The 23,543-nt window shown below is 50.6% G+C and overlaps 1 protein-coding gene across 7 annotated transcripts in view; it reads left to right on the forward strand.

Moving 5' to 3' along the window:
• Nucleotides 1-23,543, forward strand: part of Arvcf (ARVCF delta catenin family member) — a 58,961-nt gene that overhangs the window by 23,038 nt on the left and 12,380 nt on the right. For 3 of the 7 annotated variants that reach the window (XM_029470203.1, XM_029470205.1, XM_029470206.1), the window contains exon 3: nucleotides 17,401-17,631. In XM_029470203.1, coding sequence (XP_029326063.1) covers nucleotides 17,419-17,631 — 213 coding nt within the window. In that variant the 5' untranslated portion in view covers nucleotides 17,401-17,418. Of the gene's footprint in view, nucleotides 1-8,917; nucleotides 9,093-17,400; nucleotides 17,632-20,774; nucleotides 20,919-23,543 lie in introns of those variants that run through there. The other 4 variants (XM_029470204.1, XM_021184488.1, XM_029470207.1 and 1 more) reach the window with 2 other exon arrangements.

Genomic DNA, 23,543 nt, shown 5'->3' on the forward strand with positions numbered 1-23,543 from the left:
CAAGACAGAGTTTCTCTGTACAGCTCTGGCTGTCCTGGAACTCACTCTGTAGACCAGGCTGGCCTTGAACTCAGAAATCCACCTGCCTCTGCCTCCCAAGTGCTGAGGTTAAAGACATGTGCCACCACTGCCCTGCCTGATGCTGATCTCTTCTTAACCACCACGAATTTCTTAGCTCCAACTAACCAGCATCCATTGCCCCAGTAGTCTCTTCTGTCCTTGACTCTAAAGCCAGAGCCACATAGCCAAAGCTGCTGAGTTCTGCTACTTACTGGGGCTTGAACATAGTCAGCCTCCTTATTCTATTAAATCTTTACCAGCTTTCTGTTTTCAGTGATTTCATTCACTGCCTAAGCTTGACTATCCTGGAACTTGCTCTGTAGACTGACGTTGAACTCAAGAGATCTGTATGGATCTGCCTCCTGAATGCTTAGATTAACGGTGCGCACCACCACACCTGGACTTAAGCTTTTCTTCACCCAGAACTTGCTCTGTGCCAGGTTGGCCTTGCACTCAGAAATATGCTTGATTTTTGTCTCCTGCGATTAAAGGTATGTACAACTGTGCTATTCATGGCCACAGTGCCTCAAGATTTGGGTCAAAAGCCTGTGTCTTCAGCCTCAAGATCTGGATCACAGGTCTGTCCTCTATTTCTGGACTGTAGTTCATTCCAGATAAAAGTCCAAATGAAAACAATAACCAGGTCGTAATAACATCTAATATGATATAACTATCCCTTGTTCAACTGCAAACATAATATGCTTAGCTGGGTAGGATCTTGTCCAGAGGTCAGCACTACCTTAATTCCATGTAGTATTCTTCAACATAGGATTCAACTCCATCGCATGTCCTGGTGCCCCTTGATTCTTTGAACCATACATTTTGTATTTTTGCTTTCTAAGCTTGCTATACTTGATCAAAATACTCCTCATAACAGTGAATCACAGGACAGTGTCTAAACTTGGTTGATTTGATTTCCTTTGTCAATGAAATGAATGAATCTGAATCTTCTCACCAAAATATCACAAGAACAATCTCAAGGCAACATAATTAAAATTTTCCTCTGAAACAACTTCTTCCTTTTTCTTTTTTTTTTTTTTTTTTTTTTTTTTTTGGTTTTCAAGATAGGGTTTCTCTGTGTAGCCCTGGCTGTCCTGGAACTCACTCTGTAGACCAGGCTGTCCTCGAACTCAGAAATCCACCTGCCTCTGCCTCCCAAGTNTAGCCCTGGCTGTCCTGGAACTCACTCTGTAGACCAGGCTGTCCTCGAACTCAGAAATCCACCTGCCTCTGCCTCCCAAGTGCTGGGATTAAAGGTGTGCGCCACCACTGCAGGGGGCAAGAGTTCTACATCTTGATTCAAAGGCAACAAACAGCAGGAGACTACTGTGTGTCACACCGAGCAGAACATGAACATATATATTACCTCAAAGCCCTGCCTCCACAGTGACACACCTCCTTCAAGGCCATACTTCCCAATAGAGCCACTCCCTAGGCCAAGCATATTCAAACCACCATAGGTTTTGCTTTTTGCCTGCTTGCCTTCACTCTTGCTGGCAAGTTTTCTATCCTGTTGCTGAAGCACTACTTTGCTGGTATTAGAACATAACTCTTCAACATTCTAACTGAGACTGGTAAGATAACAGCATCTCTCAAGAAATCCTCCAGGACTCCAACACTCAATTGAGACATCTAACACATTCAGTCTTGTGGACTGAACTATTATGGGATTCTTGGCCTTCTAAAACATAGTGTTGTTGAACGACTTTGACCACAGCTTGTAATAAACGCCATATATTAATTGTATCAGTTCTGTTTGTTTAGAGAATTCTGAGTAATAGAGCCATGGACCCTGCTTGCAGTCCTACTGACTGCCAGACAAGTTGTGCCCCTGATGCAATAGAGGCATTTGTTAGGAAGGTAGCCTGCCACTTCTCATTGGAGTTGAGGTCTGTTCATACCTGGTACTGTAGACATGGGCAGAAGCCTATGACTTGGTAGTCCATAGACCCTAGCATGCATGCTACAGCTGCTGTTTTGGTAAGTGGACATAATTTGCCCACCAGATTCCTTCTAAGTGTCTGTATTTATGCCCATAGATTAATGCCACTGTCAGCTTTGGTCAGAGAAACTTATTTTTGCAGTATACAGTGATAACTGCCAAGGCTTACAAGTGATCAGCCATAAGTGGGACATTTACACCATTCCTTCAGGATTTCGAGAACACCATAGGAGAAGATACAGGTCAGGGGAATGTAATAACTGGAGGAGAGGCAGGAATGGTGAGGAACACTCAATCCTGGCAGGACAAGGCCATTGGTTCCTGAAGCCTGATCAGCTGTTGTTATCCATGAGATCTGCACAAGATTAGCCCTGCCATCTTCCCCTCACAGAGGGGGCCGGCCTCAGGATTCATAAAACAAGAAGTGGGAGGGGATTAATTGGGAAGGGCAGTCAGGAAGTGGAAAGAAGATGAGAGAGTAGTAGGATAACTATGACCAGAACATACAATACACATGCATGAAAATGTCCTTGGCACACTGCTTATACATGTTTATAATAAAACAGGGTTTAAAATAAAAGACAAAAAAACATAGTTTCCTTGAATATAGGTTTTTTTTTTTCTGGAAAAGCAGGATAAATGCATATTTTAAGTTCTCTGAATTGTCAATTTTCATAATAAATTGATGTGTTAGAAATATACAGTGGTGTCCAGTGAGTTTTGTTTTGCTTATTTTTCCTGATCTCTGTTACACACACACACACACACACACATGCATGCACGTATGTACATATGTTTGGAAGTGGGAGTGGTTCCAGATAGGGTTTTTCTGAGTAGCTGTGGCTGTCCTGTAGGCCTCTGCCTCCCAAGTTCTGGGATTAAAGGCTGTACCCCCACTCAGCACTATTTTATATTTTTAATATTAGTCTTAAGTTGATGGCTTTTTATTAACTCAAAATGACTTACTGAATTATTGTCATTATTTTTAAACTACTCAGTCTTTAATGATAATTAAAAGTCATAAATTCAAAACAAAAAAACACTAGCAAAAAGGAGCAGGCAATGACTCGTATTTCTCAAATTCCAGCTTCACAGAAGATTGAGGCAGAAGAATCCCTTGAGTCTAGGGGTTCAAGGTAGCCCTGAACCACATGTTGGCTTCGGCCTTTAAAGCGTTTGTAACTAAAGGCCTGTGGCGCCACTGCTGGGCCTTCTTTCTTCTCCCATGTACTGAGCGGGATTGCTCTCTTTAACAGGCCTGTCCCAGACTTGCTTTGTAGACCAGTCTGGCCTCAGTTTACAGAGATCTGCCTGCCTCAGTTTCCCAAGTGCTGGGATTAAAGGAGTGCGCCACCCCTGCCCGGCTTAACTGCTTCTTTAGAGTCTAGGGCTCCGGGTGATTTGTCTTTACTCTGAGGAGCAGTGTGACAGGGAGTAGAGCAGTCACGAGGCTGAAAATAAAGCTTCGCCTGCTGCTTCCTGGAGGATTTAAGAGCTGGTTTAGTGTTTCTGAAGACACAAGGCCAGGCCCCTGGCCCGCACCAGCTACTCAGGAACCCAAGGCAGGAGAATCACTTGATACCTGAAGTTTAAGACCAGCTTGTGCAAAATAGTAAGCCCCTAACTTTTAAACAAGTGAAAACAAAAACATTCCTTAAGTGAGAAAGGAATAGTGCTGTGCTTTTAAAAAGCCATTAGCTCTTCCTTTTCATAAAAACATTGAAGAGAGCCGGGCGGTGGTGGCGCACGCCTTTAATCCCAGCACTTGGAGGCAGAAGCAGGTGGATTTCTGAGTTTGAAGCCAGCCTGGTCTACAAAGTGAGTTCCAGGACAGCCAGAGCTACACAGAGAAACCCTGTCTCGAAAAACCAAAAAAGGGCTGGTGAGATGGCTCAGTGGGTAAGAGCACCCGACTGCTCTTCCAAAGGTCCAGAGTTCAAATTCCAGCAACCACATGGTGGCTAACAACCATCCGTAATGAGATCTGGCGCCCTCTTCTGGAGTGTCTGAAGATAGCTACAGTGTACTTACATATAATAAATAAATAAATCTAAAAAAAAAAAAAAAGAAAAAAAAAAGCATCTAAGAGGAAGAAGGTTAACATTTGTTGATGAGCAGTGTCCACACTCACCAAGCCTAGCAGGTTGGGACCAGGCCGACTGTTTCCTGAACTGTGCAGGGTACACAGCACACCTAGGAGACCAGAAGACATGTGACCTTGATAAGACTTGTAAAATGCTGAGAGACATGTCCACGATTGCAGTGGCTTCTGCTGTGGTTTGAATGTGGCTTGTTTCCTCCAGACCTCTGGCTGAAATTTAATTTCACTTTATAAGATAATAAGAATGGCCCGGAAGGAGGCTTTAGGAAGTGATTAGGGCTCTGCCCTCCTGAATAGATTAACCTGGTTTTTTGTTTGTTTGTTTGTTTTTTTAATGTGTTAATGGTTATCCAAGAGTGGATCTGTTGTACAGGCCAGTGGCCTAGGTCTCCTGTGCTCTGTTTCTCCAGCATGTGACACCCTGGACCACCTTGCAACCCTGCCGGCAAGGCCACACTTCAATACGGCCTTGTGACCTTAGACTAAAATCATAAGCTCTTTCTCTCTAACCTCCTTGGGTGTGGCGCTGTTACTAACAGTAGAAACAGGTACAGACAGCCCCTTTCTGGACAGGAAGCTCACCCCAACCCAGGTTCTGACCATAATCCTGACAAGCCCCCATGAGGCTTGCCTCCAGCAGTTTCTGGTCTTGTCTCTGTGGTTGAAATTTCTGGGAGTTTCTCTTTGCCTTTTTGCTTGCCTGGCCCTCTGGTCATCTTTATCACTTTCTGCCTGTTTGCAGCGTGAGTTTGCTTTCTACCCCACCAGGCATGAGTTTCTGCCACTGCTATCTGTTCCTCTCTGCAATCAGCTGCCTCTGGTGTGGTTTTGCAAAAGACATTTATGATGCTTCTTTTTCTTTGTGGCCAGTTCCCAATTCATTGAACATCATCTTTAACCTTTGGCAGGGGTTGAGGGAGGGAGGGTCATAGCTTTAGTCCTTCCCCTCTGTGCAGATAAATGCAGTCATGTGACTCAGCTGGAGGCAGCTTTCCCAGGCCCCTCACAGCAGAGAATCCCCAGACCTGGCTAGCGGTGTAGTTCAGTGGCAAGGCCCAGCACACACAGTCCTTGGGTTCAGTCATCAGGACTGCAGGCTCTGCATGCCTGTAATTCCAGCACTATCAGGCCATACAGGAGTTCAGGGTCAACCGTGGCTACATCTTGAGCCTGGGGTACATAGAGGGGTCCTGTCTCAAATGATGACAGCCTCAGGAACAGGAAGTGCTGATGATTCAGGGGTCCTTTTGGAAAGAATGGAGATGGGACACACAGGAGGATGATCCTGTCTCCCATCTCCACCCACTCCAGAGAAGGATCTCCAAATCCCAGAGCCTCTGAGGGGTGTGGAGTTGAGAAGCCAGGCAGCACTGAAGGGCTAGAAATCTGCACTGGGTGAGGTGGAGAAGGCCCCTCGCCCCTCAGGTTCCCACTGTTCTGTTTACATATGAAGGCAGGACTCTTCCAAACTTGCTGGAGGTTGGTGGCACTGGGGCCTGTTGTGTGGGTCCTCCCAGCTGGCTCCCAGCAAGGAAGATGGATTAGGTGTTGGCCAAGCAGCTTTCAGATCAGGTCTGGGAAGGAAAGGTGGTTACCTCATGGTCATTGCCCCTGGGAGCAGCCAAAGTCCCAGAAGCCACACGGTAGCCTAAGAGGAGGACAAAGGAAAGAAGATACAGACCTTTAGTGCTTAGAACCTCTCTCTCTGCCCCATATGGGTTGATTCATGGCTGGGTGCAGAGCGGGTCTATTTTCTCTGCTGATTAAAGCATTAAAAGGGGCTGGAGACATGGCTCAGTGGTTAAGAACACTGACTGCTCTTCTAGAGGTCCTGAATTCAATTCCCAGCAACCATATGATGGCTCACAACCATCTGTAATGGAACTAGATGCCCTCTTCTAGTGTGTCTGAACACAGTTACAGTGTACTCACTCATATATATATATATATATATATATATATATATATTCTAAAAAATGATTAAACAAAAAGAATTAAAAGGCAGGAAGAGTTTGAAAGTTAAAGTTTGTTCCAAGAGGACTTTTTTATTAGAGTGAAAAAACAAAACAAAAAACCCAACCCAGGGCAGGAAAGCCATAATCCTCAGCAGTTGCCAGTAGGAGGGGAGAGGAGGCGGCAAGGAGGAAGAAAACATGCAGTGTTAGTTTAGAGGGCATAGCAGTAAGCACATGACAGACAAGCTGCCTCATAGTGGGGAGGAGAGCTTTAGAGAAAGAGTAAGGAAGCCCAAAGAGTAAGAAAACAGCAACAGAAACAAACCTTAGGTTCTAGCTAGTGGCTGAAGGAGACAGAAGTAGAAGAGAAGGTTACAGCTTTTTCAGTCAGGGCTCAGAAAGGTGCAAAGATCCATGGACCCTTAGGACAGCCCAAGGGGAGCTTGTGGGAGCAGGGATTCTGAGAAGGGCAGCATCTCCTTAAAGGAGTCATTACTGCACTTGTCTCCCTAGTGTGGGAGCCCTTAAGATGAGCCCACCTTTCTAGGGCTGATCCCTTGGCCAAGTAACTGGCTGATTGGACTGGAGTAATCCTCTTATGTTTTACATAGTTTGGAACTTCATCAGGTTGACAGCTGGGTTAAAGATTACATCCTGTTGTCCAGAGTGAACCAGTATTCCCTTACAAGAAGTCTGTGCCACTTGCTTCTCTGAATTGTTTACCAGGAGGGTCATGCCAGGGACAGTATTTCTCCTGAGAGTCACCTGGATGCAGACAGGCCACTGTTACCAAGGAATGGTGACCTGCATCCCCCAGGGCTCAGCTCTGAGTGTCGTGGCCTGTTTTGCCCTTCCTATATCCATGGTGGCTGACAGTGAGAGAGTACCGCCAGTTTCTTGTCAATGAGGACCCGGTGGGATGGTGCTGTTTGCACGAACTCCTGATTCATGGCTTCATGGGCTAAAGCCACCGGTTCCAATTGCCAGTGTGAATGTCTCACTTAGAGCCTCTTGGATTTAGGGGCCCTTGAGCATCCCCCTATCTTGACAGAGTCAGGAAGGCAGGTCTGGGTCCCTTGAGCTAGGGTGTCTGCATCCTCCTACCTACTCTGACCTTCCATCCATCTAGAGCCAGGTGGGCACAGACCTACCACAGCCGTGCCATCCGGACATGCCAGCCATAGGTTGCCTCCTGCATTGGCCACATGTTTCTCCACAGCACACTAGTTAGACCATGGCCCATGCACTACACACGGGATGGGCCAGGCCAGGGCGTGGCAGGGAGGACAGTCTCCCTGCCCGAGGCCTAAGTAGTGTTTCCTTGATGAAGAAATGAATGGGAGCATCACTCCATTTTTTTATCAGCTGCTGTCTCTCAGAGACTGGGACAGTTCTGCAGAGCCTCTATCGTCCCTGGTGGAGGAGCCCCTGTATGTTCTGTGTGAGCCTCTGTGAGCTGACCGAGGGGATTTGCAGGCCCCTGCTTAGCATCCTCATGTCCACGGTGTCAGCAGATAACTTGAATGCCGATGGGGAAGCGGGCTGGGGAGGGCAGCATAGGCCTATGTCGGAGCCACTTGTGGTGCTTGCTGATTCAGAGGCCCTGCAGAGATGGGAATGGTCTCTTGGCTGGTCTCCCTGGGGCTTTGGTACACTTACCCACAAAAGGATTGATTTCCCCCACCACCACCTCAAGCCCACGCTACCTCACTAGGACTTCCACTAGAACTCATTACCCCACTAGGGGCTTAGTTAGCAAAGCTGTTTTGGGTCAGACCGAGGTCACTTGGTGAGGGCCTCTGGGCAGAGCGCCTAGCATGCCAGGGCACTGCCAAGTGTCTGATCAGCAGCAGTCAGGGCAGGCATGACCCTCAGGCCAGGATAGCTGATGTGTGTGTGGGTCCCTGTTTAAGCCATCTTGGGCTGAGGCCTGCTGTAGGGTGGCCTGACCCTCTCTTGGCCTCTTAGACTGTGGTATTGGAGTAAATATACAGCTACTACACCAGGGGAGGTCTGCACAGGGTGCCTGTCACTATGTGTGGGACCTGTTCTGTCCTCAGGATTCTATATCCCTAACGTTAGAATGAGCCAGTCCACAGTGAGGAACCCTCCTGGTCAAGCCTGATGTTGGCTTGTGGGCATAGCAGAGCTGTTCCTGGCCACATTTTTTTCTAGAGCAAGCAGGGACGTTGAGATTCTTTATGGCAGGGGGAACTGATGTTATAGAAACTAAAGGGATCTGGAACAAAACCAAGACGGCCATCACTAGGCCCCGCAGCGGCAGTGGACATGGTACTGAGCCTTCCATCCAAGAAACGGCATGGCCCCCACCTGCCTGTCTGCTGAGGACTTCTAGCATCCCTGTTCCTGTTGGGACTTCAGCCCAATACTGTCCTGATGGCCAGTTCAGGAGTTTCCTGTCCCATGGGAGTCCCTTGTTTCAAAAGCCTTTCCCACCACCTAGTAAAGTTTCTCCTTTGTTACAAGTATATAGGAAAGACGAAGAGTCTTAAGCTCAGAGAGCAGCTACTGCTTGTGCTGGAGTCTCTCTGACAACCCTTAACCAACTCCTCCTGACCAGGAGTGGTTCTGTGGGTAGTCAGAGCTCAGTACCTAACCACTAGGATTTCCCACCTCATCTCCTTAGCTTTGTATCCCGGGAGGCTGAACTGGGGGCCACCTTTGTCCCTCAGAGGCTCTCTGACTACAGCAGGGGGGCGCACCTCAAAGGGGCTTTGTGTCACCACAAAGAGGCTCTGTCCTTCTAGAGAAGCCAGAGTGTTGCCATGGTAATAGAGGGGCCTGGCAGAAGGGGGTCCCACCATCTGAGGCGGGGTGTGGGGCGGGGAGGACATTGCGGGCCAACAGCACAGTCTGCAGGGCTGACAGCCAATGCAGTGACTGTTGCACCTGCCCGCTGAGGCCTGTATCTTGCAGGACACTGGCCTTGACAGGGCCTCTATGGGGTCATAAGTATTGCTAGGGATAAGAGTGGGCATCCCAAACTCCTGAGAACCTCAGTCACCTCTTAAAGGTACTTTGATCCTCATACCTACCTCAAAATGAAGGGGGCAAGCTTAGTTTTGTGTCTGGGACCTCAGTACCTTGCTTCCTGTCTCTGTAAGATACCAGGCCACTGGCATGTAGCAATCAGAGAAGACAGTGGAAGCAATGGCTGGCCACCGTCACCGCCTGACCCCATGCCTTGGGGTGACCTATGTAGCCTCTGTAATTGGGTAGAGTATACTGAGCATCTTTGAGTACATACGGAGAAAATCCTGGAGGGACTTCTGCATCCCTTGGAGCATCCTTAGTAGCTCAGCAACATCTCCAACCAAACAGGGTTTGGCTCCATTTTGGTCAGGGTGCATTAGACACCTGTGAGAGGACACATACTGGAGGAGCACCTGCTCTGCTCGTGGCCTTTAGCCCTCAAGGTTGACACCAGCCAGCTGCTTGAAGTCCCGGGGGACAGCTCCTTGCATCCTTAGAGACACTTTCGGAGCCTGCAAAGGCAGCACCGTTGTCTGTAGCTAAGGTCTGCTTCAGACACGGGTGGGGTATCAGGGACTGCCCCAAGTGGGAGACATCTATCTTCCATGTCTAAGTCCTATGGAGAGATGAGTCTCATGGAACCCGGAGGCTTGAAGGGAACCAAATGGAGAACAGGCGTCTGCCCCCAGAGAAATCTTGAGCCCAGGCTCTAGCGGTAGCTTCCTGCGGACCAGGCCTCCTACAAAAGAGGACACAGCTCCTGGAATACTGATCTGCCCACTTGCCCTTCAGCCCCCAAGAGTCACCTTGAGTCACCTGGCTCCTTGGCCACAGCATGATCCTGTCCTTGATTAGAGCCCCCAGTGCCTCAGGTCACCCCTACCATAACCTCTAATCTCCCTAGATCTCACAAAGGCCCTTTGCTCTGGGGCTGACCTGTTTTCCTGGATCCTGGACAACCTATTGTGAGACAAGAACCCACTGAGGGTTGTCCCCTTACATGTGAGATCCATTCTCTGAGGCCATGCTGTTGGGACACCATGGGAATACCCTAGGAGACAGAAGTCCCTGAAGAATGTGTCTCCCCACCCCCACCCCAACCGGAGCCTTTGCCAGAATGGTCTGCCTCTTTTGTGGGAAATCTAATTTCCAGGCTGTATCTGATTGCAGGCTGCCTGAAAACCAGCTGCTTCCCTAGGCAGCGACGCATCCCTCCCCCTCCCCCTTCCTAAGCAGACTTGGAGTCTTCAGTGCCTGGTTGGAAAGATGACTGCCTCTCCCTTTCTCAGAGTTGTTTATATCCGTGATAACTCTGCTTCTCATATGTGCAAAACTGGAACTGAGGAACTCCAGCAGCCGCTGTGACCCCCCCACCCCCACCCCCACCCCCTGCTACGGCTGTGACCCCGGATGTGGGTCCTTAGAGTCTTCCTGTACCTACCTGTGTACAAAGTCATTCCTATGCCTCTCGCTTGAGGTCTTTAGACATATCATCTGTGTACATCATTTTATCCACTTTCAGCTGCTTAGTTTTTGGTTTTTTATGTAAGAGCACCTTAAGGCATGGTGGCACACATCTTTAATGCCAGCACTTGGGAGGCAAAGGCAGGTGGATGTCTGTGAATTCTAGGCCAGCCTGATCTACAGGTAGAGTTCCAAGATAGCCAGGACTACTCACAGAGAAACCCTGTCTTGAAAAAAACAAAAAGTATAAGAGTACCTCAATGAACTAAGAATATTACTTTACTGCTCAGTGTTTCGAAATACTTAATCCCAGCGGGACAGTTGCCTTCTGAGGTTCTGTAACTTTGTCCCCTCTGACCCCTACCGCCTCAGTGTATTCGTATTCAGGGTCTCACTGTGTTGCCCAGCCTGGCCTTGACCTCCTAGCACCACCCCCTCACCTCCCCACCCCCCACTCCCAACCCCCGTTTTCAACCTGACCTCCTTGAGGGTTGAGTGATTGAGTGACCCTTCCACAGGGGTCACATGTCCGATATCCTACATATCAGATATTTACATTATGATTCATAACAGTAGTCAAATTGCAGTTATGAAGTAGCAATGAAAATAACTTTCTGGTTGGGGTCACCACAACATCAGGAATTGTATTAAAGGGTTGCAGCATTAGGAGGGTTGAGAACCACTGTCCAAGGCTGAAATGATTCTCCTACCTCAGTTTCTTGGGTAGGTAGGAATGCAGGAATATGCCACTCCATGTGGCTTCCTCCACAGTCTTTTGGAAATGATTAAGGTACAAAGTAGAGAGGCGCGGGGGCAGGGGGTGCTGGTGGCCTGCACTCTGCCCTGCCTCTGTTGTGCTGAAGGCACTGTGCAGAGTGAAGCTCCTGCTGTTGCGTCACCTGAAATGCTTGCTTGCTGCATGTGTTGTTCAGTGTGTCACTTTTAAAGAATGACCACACTCTGTAGTATTTTTATTTGTTTGTTTGTTTGTTTGTTTTTAATGTACAGAAATGTTTCATTCTCACACAATCCTGCTGGTGCGTCTTTATGCTTCTACAGAGAGGCCGAGAACAGCTATTTCCTAACCCAGCACCCTTGACCCTCTCCCTCCTGCCAGAGACTGTGCTCCCGGCCTTGGTGCAGAGTTTTGTGAACCTCACACTCCAGACCTCCTCTGATTTGTCCCCAGTCTGGGCACAGTGCCTGTCCTTTTGAGCTTGGCTAGAAGCCATTCCCAAGGTTCTGGGTACCATCTGACCTCAATGAGGACGACAAGATAAAGATGGAGTTCTCCCAAGGCTTGACCATCCATATATAGGAAGCATATTTCCTGTGTGGCAGAGCTGAGGGCATGAGACCAGAGCTGCTCCCAGGATGCCCTCCCAGGCACAGAGGATGGGCCTGGCACTTCTGGGCCTGCATGCAGCTCCTATCAGGCTACTTCCTTGTGCCCTGTTCTTTTCCTGCTTGAGATGGGCAGAGTGTGGAGTATGGATCAGTGTGGCTTGTAGGTCTCAGGCCTGGAGCCAGGCCCCCTCTCACCCCCCACTGACCCTTAAGAAATTCCTCTAATTCCTCGACCCTAATTGACCTCGGCCCTGTAATTTGCTTTTCCGGGCCAGGCCTTTGGCTGGGCTCCTTCAGAGGAGGAATGTCTGGGTCAGCAAGAAGGCAGAAAATGCTGCTTTAGGTTTCAGGGATAGTCAGCCTCCATCCCAGTCCCCTCTGATAGTGCCTGTTGCTCTCCCCATACAACCAGTGAGGGCTTTCTTTGCTGCAGAGTACACAGCCACCAGGCATCCTCTTTCTGTGTTCCTGAGACCTGTATTCTTATACCCATCATTTATACTCCCATCTTCCTGTTCTCCTTCACCCCTGCCTCTTTGAGATTGTGTCTCCCTCTGTAGGCCTGACTTGCCTTGAACTTTCTACTCAGACCAAGATAGCTAACAGGTCTGCTGCCTCTGCCTCCAGAGTGCTGGGACTGTGCCACACCCAGCTCTCCATTTTCATTCATCCTTCCCTCAGCTCTCTGGCCCACAGCCATCCTTCGATCTGCCTGTCTCCCATTCAACCATTTGCCTGCCGGTCAGACTGCCCATCTCCAGTGGACCCTGTGTGCCCACACAGCCGTCTTCATTCTCTTGGCACATACCCATTCTGTCACCCACTCACACCGTACCCCTTCCATCCAGCCTCCTCCTGTCCCGTCCTTCTCTCACATCTCAGTAATCTATCCTCTCACTCATCCACCGTGCATCCCCCAGTCTGCCCTTCCACAACAGGCATTCCCACTCACCACTCTCTTACTCGTTCACTTAGCACCCACCCATCTGTTACTGCATCAGTCTGTACGACACTACCATCTCCACTCACCTGCCCGTCTCTCCACCACCCACCCGTCCCTCCCATTGCCTGTGATTTACACTTTCTCTAGCCTCCCTTTGTGCCCTGTTGCCTGGATCAGCTACCTTCTGCAAGGTCTCTGCCCTGGGCCTCCTCATCTCATCTGAGAGCACAGGAATGAGGCCTCTAACCCTGCCGCTGTCACTCACTGCTGTGGCTACTCTCATTTTTTTGGTTTTGTTTTTAAATCCTGCCACCCACCCATGTATGTGTGCGCATGTACAAGTTTGTGTGCTTGTGTACAAATGTAAGTGTGCATATGCCACAGTTCACATGTGGAGATCAGAGGACAACTGTGGACGTCAGTTCTTGCCTTCCATCTTGTTGGAGACATGGACTCTCTTGTAGTTACTGCTACATAAACCAGGCTAGCTAGTCTTGGAGCTTCCAAAGATTCTCCTGGCTGTCTCCCATCTCCATGTAGAGCATGCTGGGATTACAGACAGTGTGCCACCATGTCTAGTTTTCACATGGATTCTTGGGACCAGCATTTAGGTCATGTGCAGCAAGTACTTTACCCGATGAGCCATCTACCTGTTGTCTTGAGACAGGGTTTCACTGTGCAGTGCTGACTGTCCTTGAACCATGGAAACTGGGCTGGCTTGCCTCAAATTTGTGATAATCCTCCTGCCTCTGCCTCTTAAGCACTGAGAACGCATGCATGTGCCATCAAGCCTGGCAGCCACTGTTCTTTTGCAGTTGAGTTTTTCAAGTTTAATCTCAGTCCTGACTTCCAGCTCCCTCTTCTAGGTTCCTGGGTTCCTCTGGCATTCCTGGTATTCGTCCACACGGAGGGGAGCCTTTGTTATTCTGTTCCACTGCATATTTTACAAGAATGTGCAGTTGGTTGCTGGGCCTGGATGGGATGTTGTATGGAGCTGCTGGGTCTTCCCAGGCAGATAGCAGCCAGTGGAAAGGTCCACAGCATCACGCTTGCCTGGATGTTCCTGAGGTAATCCCAGGGATCCAGCAGATGCATAGTTGGTGTCCACCCCTACCCTAGATCTATAGTTCTGTGCCCCTAAGCTCTACCTGGGATAAGCATCTTTGAAGTCTCTATTGTCAATCTTTGAAAAAAATCATGGTTTTGGGTTGTTTGTTTGTTTTAGCTTTCCATGACAACAAATATTTACTGGTTTTGGTTGTTTGGTTTGGGTTTGGGTTTTTGCAAGACAGGGTCTCACTGTGTAGTTCTGGCTGTCCTAGAACTCACTCTTTAGACCATGCTGGCCTCAAACTCACAAAGATCTGTCTGCCTCTGCCTCCCAAGTATGTGTGTGTGTGTGTGTGTGTGTGTGACTACTCTCAGCTTTACAATTACTGTTTTAATATAAAAATAGCAATTTGAGTTACTGTCCATGCCCTGAGATGGACATGGTGGCACATACCCTTAATCCAGCAGGAACAGGCAGTCTCTGGGAGTTTGAGGTCAGCCTGGTCTATGTAGTGAGTGAGTTCCAGGCTAGCAAGAGGTATAAAGTGAGACTCTCAAAAATCCAAAAACAAACAAACAAAAAAACCCACTGTCTCTTGGTGTTCTGGTCCTGGGTCACCCATATCTCATGTGTGGACCTCCACTGATCAGCCTAGATGGGTACCCACACTTTGGAGTCAGTACCCCATCTAAGAGCAGACAGGTACACATAGTTTGGGAAGATGGCAGGGGCTCAGCACACATCTCTTTGCTCTCCTATGGGAGTTGCCAGGACTCGACCTCCCCACAATCTAGCTAGTGTTCGGGATGTTCCCTGGGAAACTCAACAGTCATTTAGCTCTGAGCTAGCTGAATTGGGCAATGGAAAGGCCAATGTGCGGTTTGGCTACTTTCTCATCGTAGCCTCAGAGTTCCGGGCCCCCAGCCAGCCCCATCCAGAGCCAGTGGATATCCTTCAGAGCGAATCTTTTTGGTTCCCTGAGCTGCATATTTGAGGTGGCTTGGGTCTGGGAAGCTATCTCCAGGCAGTCCAGGGTTGGTTATGCCAGATGGGGGTTTGTTGTGGTAAATAGTTAATATCAATGGGGGGGTTTCTACCCGGCCTTAGATCATTTAGTCCCAGGATAAAAGACCCAAAACTTTTATATTTATAATAAGCCTTAATCAGCAATAGAGCTGGGCAGATATCTACCCTCTATGGCTGTTTTATCTAACTCCCTGTGAATAACCCCGAGGTATGACTTGCTGTGTTCCTACTGTGTAGCTCTTTCTCCATCTGGCCAGCTCTCGTGGCTCGTTCTCAGGATCCCTTACCTCATGGGGTCTTCCTCTCTCTCTCTCTCTTCTCTCCTGCCTCATACCCCAAGCCTGGGAACTGAAACTCCGCCTACCTCTCTCCTGAAGAGCAAGGTCACACAGCAGCACTTGGTGCACTTGAGGATCTCATTGTCCCTGGGGGCAACCAGACCTTGGGGGCCAGTGTTCAGCATTACAATACATAGCAACAGAGTTTTAACCTTAACAGGGGTTGGAGGGCACAGTGGTGAAATCAGAGGTAAGGCAGGAGTCTCCATCTTTACACTGGAGGGAAGGAAGCTAACTTGTCCACAAGATGGATAGCTGTCTGTCAGGTCACCCTGCCTGGTAGTTCTAAAGCTCAGGTGAGGTGGGCTGATGCTTCCAGCAAGATAATCAGGCTCCATGACCCACCTCAGCCCTCCCTAGGGTAAGGTTCCCCTTCAGGGTGGGACCCTCTTCTAGGCTCAGCCTGTACCCTCATCAAGCATCCTGACAACACTTAGGCTGTCTGGGGAGGTGGGGGGAGGGTAGAGTGGCCCTGCTGGGACTATGCCTTCTGCTTCTGTGTTGCCATGGTGTCCAGAGAGCCCAATCTGTACCTCTCTTCCTAGCTCTTACCCTAGAGGTGGCCACCACCTCTCCCAACAGAAGTTTGGCTAATTTTACAGGTTATGGTTAGCTAAGGACAGTTCCTCTGCCCACTCCAGTGTTCTGCAAGGTCACATTGGCAGTTTTATTCATGTGACAGGTGCAGAGGAAGTGAACAGCTGTGGGGGCCAACACTCACTCCTTATCTCCACTGGGCCTCATCCCCTCGAGCTGTCTTGCTGCTTGCTGAGGGGACTGTGCTTTTTATCTCTGGGTTACATGTGTCACCAGTGTGCTGCTGCAGAAGTGGTCTTCTGTGGGTATCACCCAGTACATGCATGATATTCCCATGCAAGGGCCTTCCTTCTCTCAGCTCACACACTATATTGTTGCAGGGATGAGTGGTCCAGCAGTCTGCTTCAGTGGGCTTGTGTGGAACCAGCTGGGAGCAGGTCCCAAGCAGCACTGGGCTTTAGGCCACATACTGAGTATGGTGTATGTTTGTACAACCCCCACCCCCACCCACCCCGCCAAGAGCCTGCATCTGAGCCTTGCATACTTGGACCATTTTTGTTGTTCATGAAAAACAAACACACTGGTCAGCCAGAGAATGAGCGGCAAGGAAAAATGCTGGCTTATCACCGCAAACACCAAGCCCCTTCCCTCCGTTCCCCTGGGGACCTGGGGCTCAAGGAATAGCATTCTGCAAGTGTGTGGGCAAACCTGCGTCTCCATAAAGGCAGGACCTCAGATGCTTGGGGACTCCCTCTAGATCAGACTTGTCATGCACAAGCCAGGTTTTTTTTTTTTTGGTTTTTTGAGACAGGGTTTCTCTGTGTAGCCCTGGCTGTCCTGGAACTAACTCTGTAGACCAGGCTGGCTACTCAGAAATCCGCCTGCCTCTGCCCCCCAAGTGCTGGGATTAAAGGCGTGCGCCACCACGCCCGGCATGCACAAACCAGTTTTAAGCCAGGGGAGTCTAATGTAGCTCTCCCAGAACCTCAGCCAGGTTTTATTCAGCCTTGAGAAGCAGAAACAACTCCTGCTCTGGATGGAGTGGCTGTGACTCCTGGAGTCATAGTGAACCAGTGGAGGCTGAATTCCTAGTCCACAGCCAGTCTTTCTAGGAGCTCCAAGGTAGTGGTCCTCTCCCACCCACCATCCTTGGTGTCCAGCCTCTCATGCCCTGCCTGCTGGCTGCTTTGACTTGGCCATACCGGCTTTGTGGCTGCTGCTGGACCCTCACTCTCTGTGGGTCTCTGTTGGACAGGATTGAGGTGGTCCCATGAGACTGGAATCAGCTGGCAGACTCAGGGGCAACCAGAAGCCAGGAAGATAGAGCATATATATCAGATCACATCCCCCCTCCCACCAGGCTCTGAGAAACCCCTGGTCTATGGCTCAGCTGTGCTTGGCAGGAAGCAAAGAGCCTGGGTCAGAGGCCCAGCTTCACGGGGAGGGAGTTGCCTGCTTCCGGCCAACTTAGATTAATGACTTTTAATTTAGAATTTAATCAATGCAGCTTCCCTTCAGAGAGCTGGATGCTCTGGCCTGGGAGAGAGTCCTATGATCTGTGAGTAGGGTGGCAGGGGGCCCAGGATGGTCTCACCAGGTTGATGCTCCACCCTACCCTGAGCTTGTTCTGTTTTGCCTGCAGGCTGCTGGCACCCTGGTCATGGAGGACTGCAACGTGCATTCGGCCGCCAGCATTCTGGCCTCGGTGAAGGAACAGGAGGCCCGTTTCGAGCGGTTGACACGGGCACTAGAACAAGAACGGCGCCATGTTGCCCTGCAGCTGGAGCGTGCCCAGCAGCCTGGCATGAGCAGTGGTGGTATGGTGGGCAGTGGGCAGCCCCTGCCAATGGCCTGGCAGCAGCTGGTTCTGCAGGTAATAGTCTGGGACATGGTAAAGACAGCCAAGTAGGCAAACAGTTGAGGTCTTGGTGGATCTCAGCTAGCATGAAGTGGCTTGTAGGTCTGCTGGGACCTGGGAGGAAGAAAAGGAAAGTAGGTCCCAACGGAGCCAGAAGCCCCAGTTGTCTATGCTAGGCACAGTATGAAGAAAAGAACAGGACAGGCCTGACCCTTAGAATCTTGCTGCCTCCATTGTGTGAGCCCTCAGGGTCCAGGTACCTGGATTGGATCTGTTTTGGAGCAGTTCCTTTAAGAGTGTAGTCCAACCAGGCATGATCCCACCACCTGCCTACATCTCTGTGACCTAGCATCAGTTTCTCCATTGTCCATTGCTCTCAGACTGCATGCAGGCCCCACACAGGAAGCTCTGTTCCATAACCAGGACTGGAGGATAGACAAGTGGGAGTCTTAGCCCTTCCCTATACCCTTATGACACAGGGAGGTCCCAGAATGAGGAAATCCAGAGGTTGGGGTCTACTATGATTATCAAGGTTTCCTTTAAGTCTGAAATTCGCCCAGTTACCAGCAGGAAGAGGAGGCTACTCCTTACCACCCAGGACAGATGCTTGCACTGCTCTTGTCCTCCTGAGCTTCTCAGTGAAGGAGAATGAATGGAGATGCTCAGCTCCTGCATTCTTAAACTTTGCAGCAGCCCTTTCATGCTAGCATCCTCAATCTTAGCCCTTTTCTGGTCCTCCTGGACCTGTGTCCTAGGGAGCTATGCCTAACATGTACTTGGTAGAGATTGGAGGAACCCTGGCCTGTTTCAGCCAGAGAGGGAGGGAGGAGGTAGGCAGGTGAGACTCATAGACAAGCTGCCTGTGTAAGGCTCAGGGGGACAGGTTGAGACAGTCCCCAGCTGTCCTTGTCTGATGGCTCACAGATTCAGGTTCCTGTATCTACTCAAATCTACTCACCTAAAACGCAGTCAGAGCCAAAGATCTCCACATTTCCAGAAGACCCAAGCCCAGCAGGGAGTCATGTTTCCCTCCTCTCCTCCTCTTCTTCACCCCCCCCCCCACACACACACTTCTCTTTGACACCATCCCCCTTATTTCCCCATGAGGCAAGGTCTTACTATGTAGCCCTGGCTGGCCTCAAACTCAAAAGAATTCTGTCTGGCTGTGCTTCCTGACTGAAGAGCCCTTTTTTCAAAAACTGTGTGGTACCGAATGTTTTCTGAAAGGCAGTACGGTGAATTAGGACTGAGGGGAGTAGTAGGCCTGGAAGAATGGGCCACACCCGTGAGGCGCTTGCTGAGTCAAAATCCAGACCCTAGGTCTTTCCTGTAATCCTTGAACGTTGTAGCTCTAATAGTGTGTGTCTAGCATGCAGGAGGCCCTAGCGTGTGCGTTCTGTACAGCTAACCTTCTAAAGGAAATAGAACCGCTCAGCTGGGCCACATGGGGTCAGTGGTGGTCACTGTCCCTGAGGCTGTTCCTCAGGCACCAAGACACTCAGTATAGTCTTCCAAGGAAGGAACAGGCTCTGTTCTCCATCTCATTGACAACCAGTACTGGAAGACAGGGCGCCCTCAGGGTCAGTGTCCTGGCAGGAAGATGTTCCCATAGTCTCAGGCTTCTGACCTCAGGCTGTGTCTTCTCCTTACCCACTATCTCACCCCACTCTTGGCTTTCTAGGGTCTAGCCAGATCTGATAGGCTAATGGGGACATGAGGAGGCTCAGGCCAGCCAGGCCATTGCCTCGGTGTTGAATCTCTGTATATTAATCTCAACAAGAGCTCTCCTGGAAACTACCTCTGAGGCACAGGGCCATCATAGGTAGTTGAGAGCTTAGGGTGGTTGCAAGGCAGGTAGCTATGGCCTGCAGTTTGGGAGCTAGGGTCAAAGGTTACAGCAGACTTGTTCACTGGACTGTTCCCCAGTCCTGGCTGCCTGCCCTTCATCTTTTAACAGGATGAAGACACTCACCTTGGATGAGGGGAACACTCTCCTATGACTTGGTCAGTCAGGTTACCAGACCCGCCTCCAGCTCAGCCAAGGGGCTGCGCTACTGTTGGAAAATCTGGTCTGCATTCCCTCAAAACTGTGTTCTATTAACTGATCAGGCTGGCTATGAATGAAGGATGAAGGAGGTCATTCTGGTCTGAGTAGGGAAACTGAGGCCAGTGGGCACTTAGCGTGCTTGAGCATGCTGGCTATGCAGCCTCTGCTGGTGGCACGTCGTGGAGGTGAGGTGGGGCCTCAGGACAGCTTTGACTTTTCAGATTGGGGTGAGAAGTAGCAGACATGAGGCAGAGAACCAAGCCTGGGCCCCTTCCTTGGAGTACTTGAAGTACCCACTGGGCTTCCCTGGGCTGGCCTCAGTTCTCCTCTTTCAAGTTCTATCTTCATATGCACGAGTCATTAGCGTGCTCTGTAGTGTGGCCTCACACTCCCTGTCCTTGTTTTCCTCCAGCAGTCAAACTCCCCAGGTGTGGCTGCTGGACGGCTTAGGGTGGAGCAAGATACATCTTGCTGGCTCTGATCCCCACAGCCCATCTGTCATTTCCTAGTAGACTTAAGGCATCGAGGATAGGGTATAAAGCCAGTTCTGTTTCCAGGGCTTCTGACAAGAGCCCTGTTCCAGAGACTTTCTAGTCCAGGACAAATCAGACTTGGCCTTTGTCCCACTGTTTGATACACTGTAACGGCCTTCAAAAGCTGAGACTATGCTGACTTGTGTCTTGATGGGGAACCCAAGACATAGCAATAAAGCCCCCACTAAGCTCTGCAGTGACCTTTCCTTGGAATCCCATGTGGAGTGAGGACCCTGTAGCTTGAACATAACCAGAACTATGTCTTATAGCAAAATGACTCACAGGAGTAGTAGCTTGGGTCAGGTCTACTTTGTGGGACCTCAGTTTACACAACTGTAAAGGTGAATGGGCATATACACATTCACTGGGGATAGATTGAGACTTGAGTAGGAACGATTGCCCAAGTCTCTTGGTGTGTGTGGGTTTGGGATGGAGTTGCCAACCCTAGGGCGTGATGCTAGGAGACAAGACCTGGGGCTGGCAGCCGGTCAGGCCTAGCTGCAGAGTCCCGCCCCAGCCTATGGGGGGCGGAGCCTCGCCCGCCCCGCCTGGGCGCGCCCCTCCCGATTGGCTGCTGGTCTTGGCCGCTGCCAGGTCCGCCTGCACTGGAGGGAGTCAGTAGAGCCGGAGCGGCCGGAGCGCCCGCGGAGTGCGGTCCAGCCTCCGCCCCCGCCGGCTTGCAGCTTCCCAGCCTCGGTCCGATGCCGGCCGAACTCAGACAGGTTGGAAAGAACTCGGTCCTGCGGGGGTCGGGGGCGGTGTCCTGAGGCCCTGGCCTACCCGAGAAGACCTGCTTTTGTTTCGGCGAGCAGCCAGCCCTCCGCAGCTATTGTCTGCTCTGGAGCGGGCTGCACTGACCCCCAGGGCAGGAGCGGTGGTGGTGGCGGGAGTGAGCCAGCTGCCCTGCGCGGAGGGGGCGTGTGCGAACACCATGCGCCTCGGTACCTTAGAGGCTGGAGCCCCGCGTTGGGGAGCAAGCCGGGCGACTCAGCACTCGAATCGAGGGTGACCCGGGAAGGGTACACCCCTCCGCCTGTGGGACAGGTGGCGGGGGAGGGGGAAAAGGCGGGGCATAGGGCCTTCTAGGTGGCCCCTCCCCAAACAGAGCGAGGCCCTCCGGATGAAGGAAAAACTGGCCTAGGCCTCTTGCTCCCTGGGGGCTCTCTCGGCTCCCCTTCATTCCCCTTCCGCTCGCTTCCGACAACACTCTAGGGACCAGTGGAGCAGCTTCTTGAGATTTAATGGAAACCCTTTCTGCCGCGGCATTGCACGTGAGGGGAGGGCAAGGGAGGAGCAGAGCCCGGTACTGCCCACATGTGGTGGCGAGAGGGGTCTACCCGGCTTCCCGGCTGTATGTGTTCCAGTACAAGTGAGGAGCAGGTGTGCTACATGTACTGTGTTCAGAGGGAGTGGGGTTTGATAAGCAGTGAAACTGAAGCTGTGTGGAGCAGGGACTGCCTAAAAGACTCCTGATGGTAGTAGGAGGGAGGTCTGCCACACATCTAATGTGGTCCATAGCTTCTGGTCACTGACTGCCCAGTCAGAAAGTCATGGATTTGTGGTCAGTGTGACTGGGGTTCAGGCTTAAGGGAAACTGGGAGTGGTGACACACGGTTCCCCTCTCCAGCTTCTTCAGCCCACCAAATGACTCTTGGCCTTTTAGCCACTGTCTGGGGCCACACCCTGGCAGGCTTACTGCTCCTGTGGGCTATGGAAGGGTTGTGCAGACTGGGCATAAAGGAGGTGGTATTTTGTGGTGACCAAGGGCCTGCCTAGTAGGAGATGACAGCCTGACTTGTCCTATGCTCTGTTTTGGAGGGCCTTGCTGGAGTTCAGAACTCCATCCATCTGCTAGTAGCCACTTTGTGCCCCCTGGGGACCTGTCCCCAGAGGTGTGGGCTCCAGGTGTGCACAGGAACTGCACAGGGTGGGGCACGAAGACCTGTGGTCTGTTCTGCATGATACAGACTGTAGAAGCTTGTGCATCAAGTGTATGAGCTCTTGTATCCTGACATACCTTGGTTTTCTCCCCATGGTCCTGGCATTGGACCTATGGGTGGGATGGGTTTCTGGAGCCTTTCCTCTCCGCATGAGGAAGCTGAGTCCCTACAAGTTTGTGTTCAGCACTATGCTTGTGGGGCCCCTCTAGGGAGCAGGGTAGCTAGGTGGGTCCTAGCAAACCCAGGACTGCACAGCAGCCCCTCTCCTGTATAGGCCTAGTAGCGCCAAAGTGTGGAGGATGGAAATGGCTTCTTATAGAGAAAGGATGAGACTGGAGCCACGGAGGGGTGATAGTACATAGTTGGCACACAGTGTTGCACAGGGCTGTGACAATGTAGTCAAAGGTGCCCATGTCTGGTACAGAGTGGAATAACCCAGTATCGGCTATCAGGCTGGGCTACAAGTATGGGGAATAGATAGGCTGGTAGGTGGGTTATGAAACATGGAGACACTCCATCAGCCCTCGCTATTGAATATCGATTGCTGGTTTAGCCCACCATTTTACATACGCACCACAAAGAAATTCTAGAAGCTGGGTTCCAGGGTGGCCTTGTGCTTCTTACTATCAGAGGCCTCATTTTTTCTCATCTGTATAAGCACTGAGAACCCAACAGTGGCTAGGTGGCTGGGTGTCCATGGCTACTTCCCTGTGTGTTGGAAGCACACATAAGAGCCAGTGCCAATAAAAGTCCAGACAGGTGGGTGGGAGATAGGGTATGTTGAGAACAGGAGACATATTGCACTTGGGGCCATGTCAGATCTCATAAGTAAATCAGTGCACTTGTGCCTGTGTTCCTGATTGGGAACTCGTGTGTGCACGTACCCGTGTTGGAGGGGTTAGAGACATCTGTGTCTTTGAGTCTAGATCCCTCTCTGTGTGTATGCTCAGGCATGTGTAGCTGGCCTGACTTTCCCAAGAACATGACTGACTTACACTCCTGGCTGCCTGGGTGAGGTCATTGACTGCTTTTAGCTTCCTGAGGTCATCTGCTAGCAGAGACTCAGAATCGCAGGATCTCTCAGCCCATACATTAGTGGGTGACTACCGTAGGTGGCCAGCCTTTGTTGGGATCCTGTTTCTATGGACTACTGTGTAGCTGTGCATCACAGGTTCAGCACAGCCCAGGGTCTGTGATTCACAGTGTCCTAGATCCTTCTTTGCTTTACCACCTTTGTAGGGAGTAGGGCGGGGTTCTTCTCTGAATGTTTAATGCATGTAGATGCATGCAAATCTACAAAGGGGCCCTGTCCCCTGGCAGAATGTCCTAAGCCACTTGTCCCCTCGCCTTGCTCCTCCCCCTCCTTCGTAGCTAGGAATGCTGCTCCTAGTTCCCCTACCCACCCCC

The sequence above is a fragment of the Mus caroli genome, chromosome 16 (assembly GCF_900094665.2).
Source record: "Mus caroli chromosome 16, CAROLI_EIJ_v1.1, whole genome shotgun sequence".
NCBI lineage: Eukaryota > Metazoa > Chordata > Mammalia > Rodentia > Muridae > Mus > Mus caroli.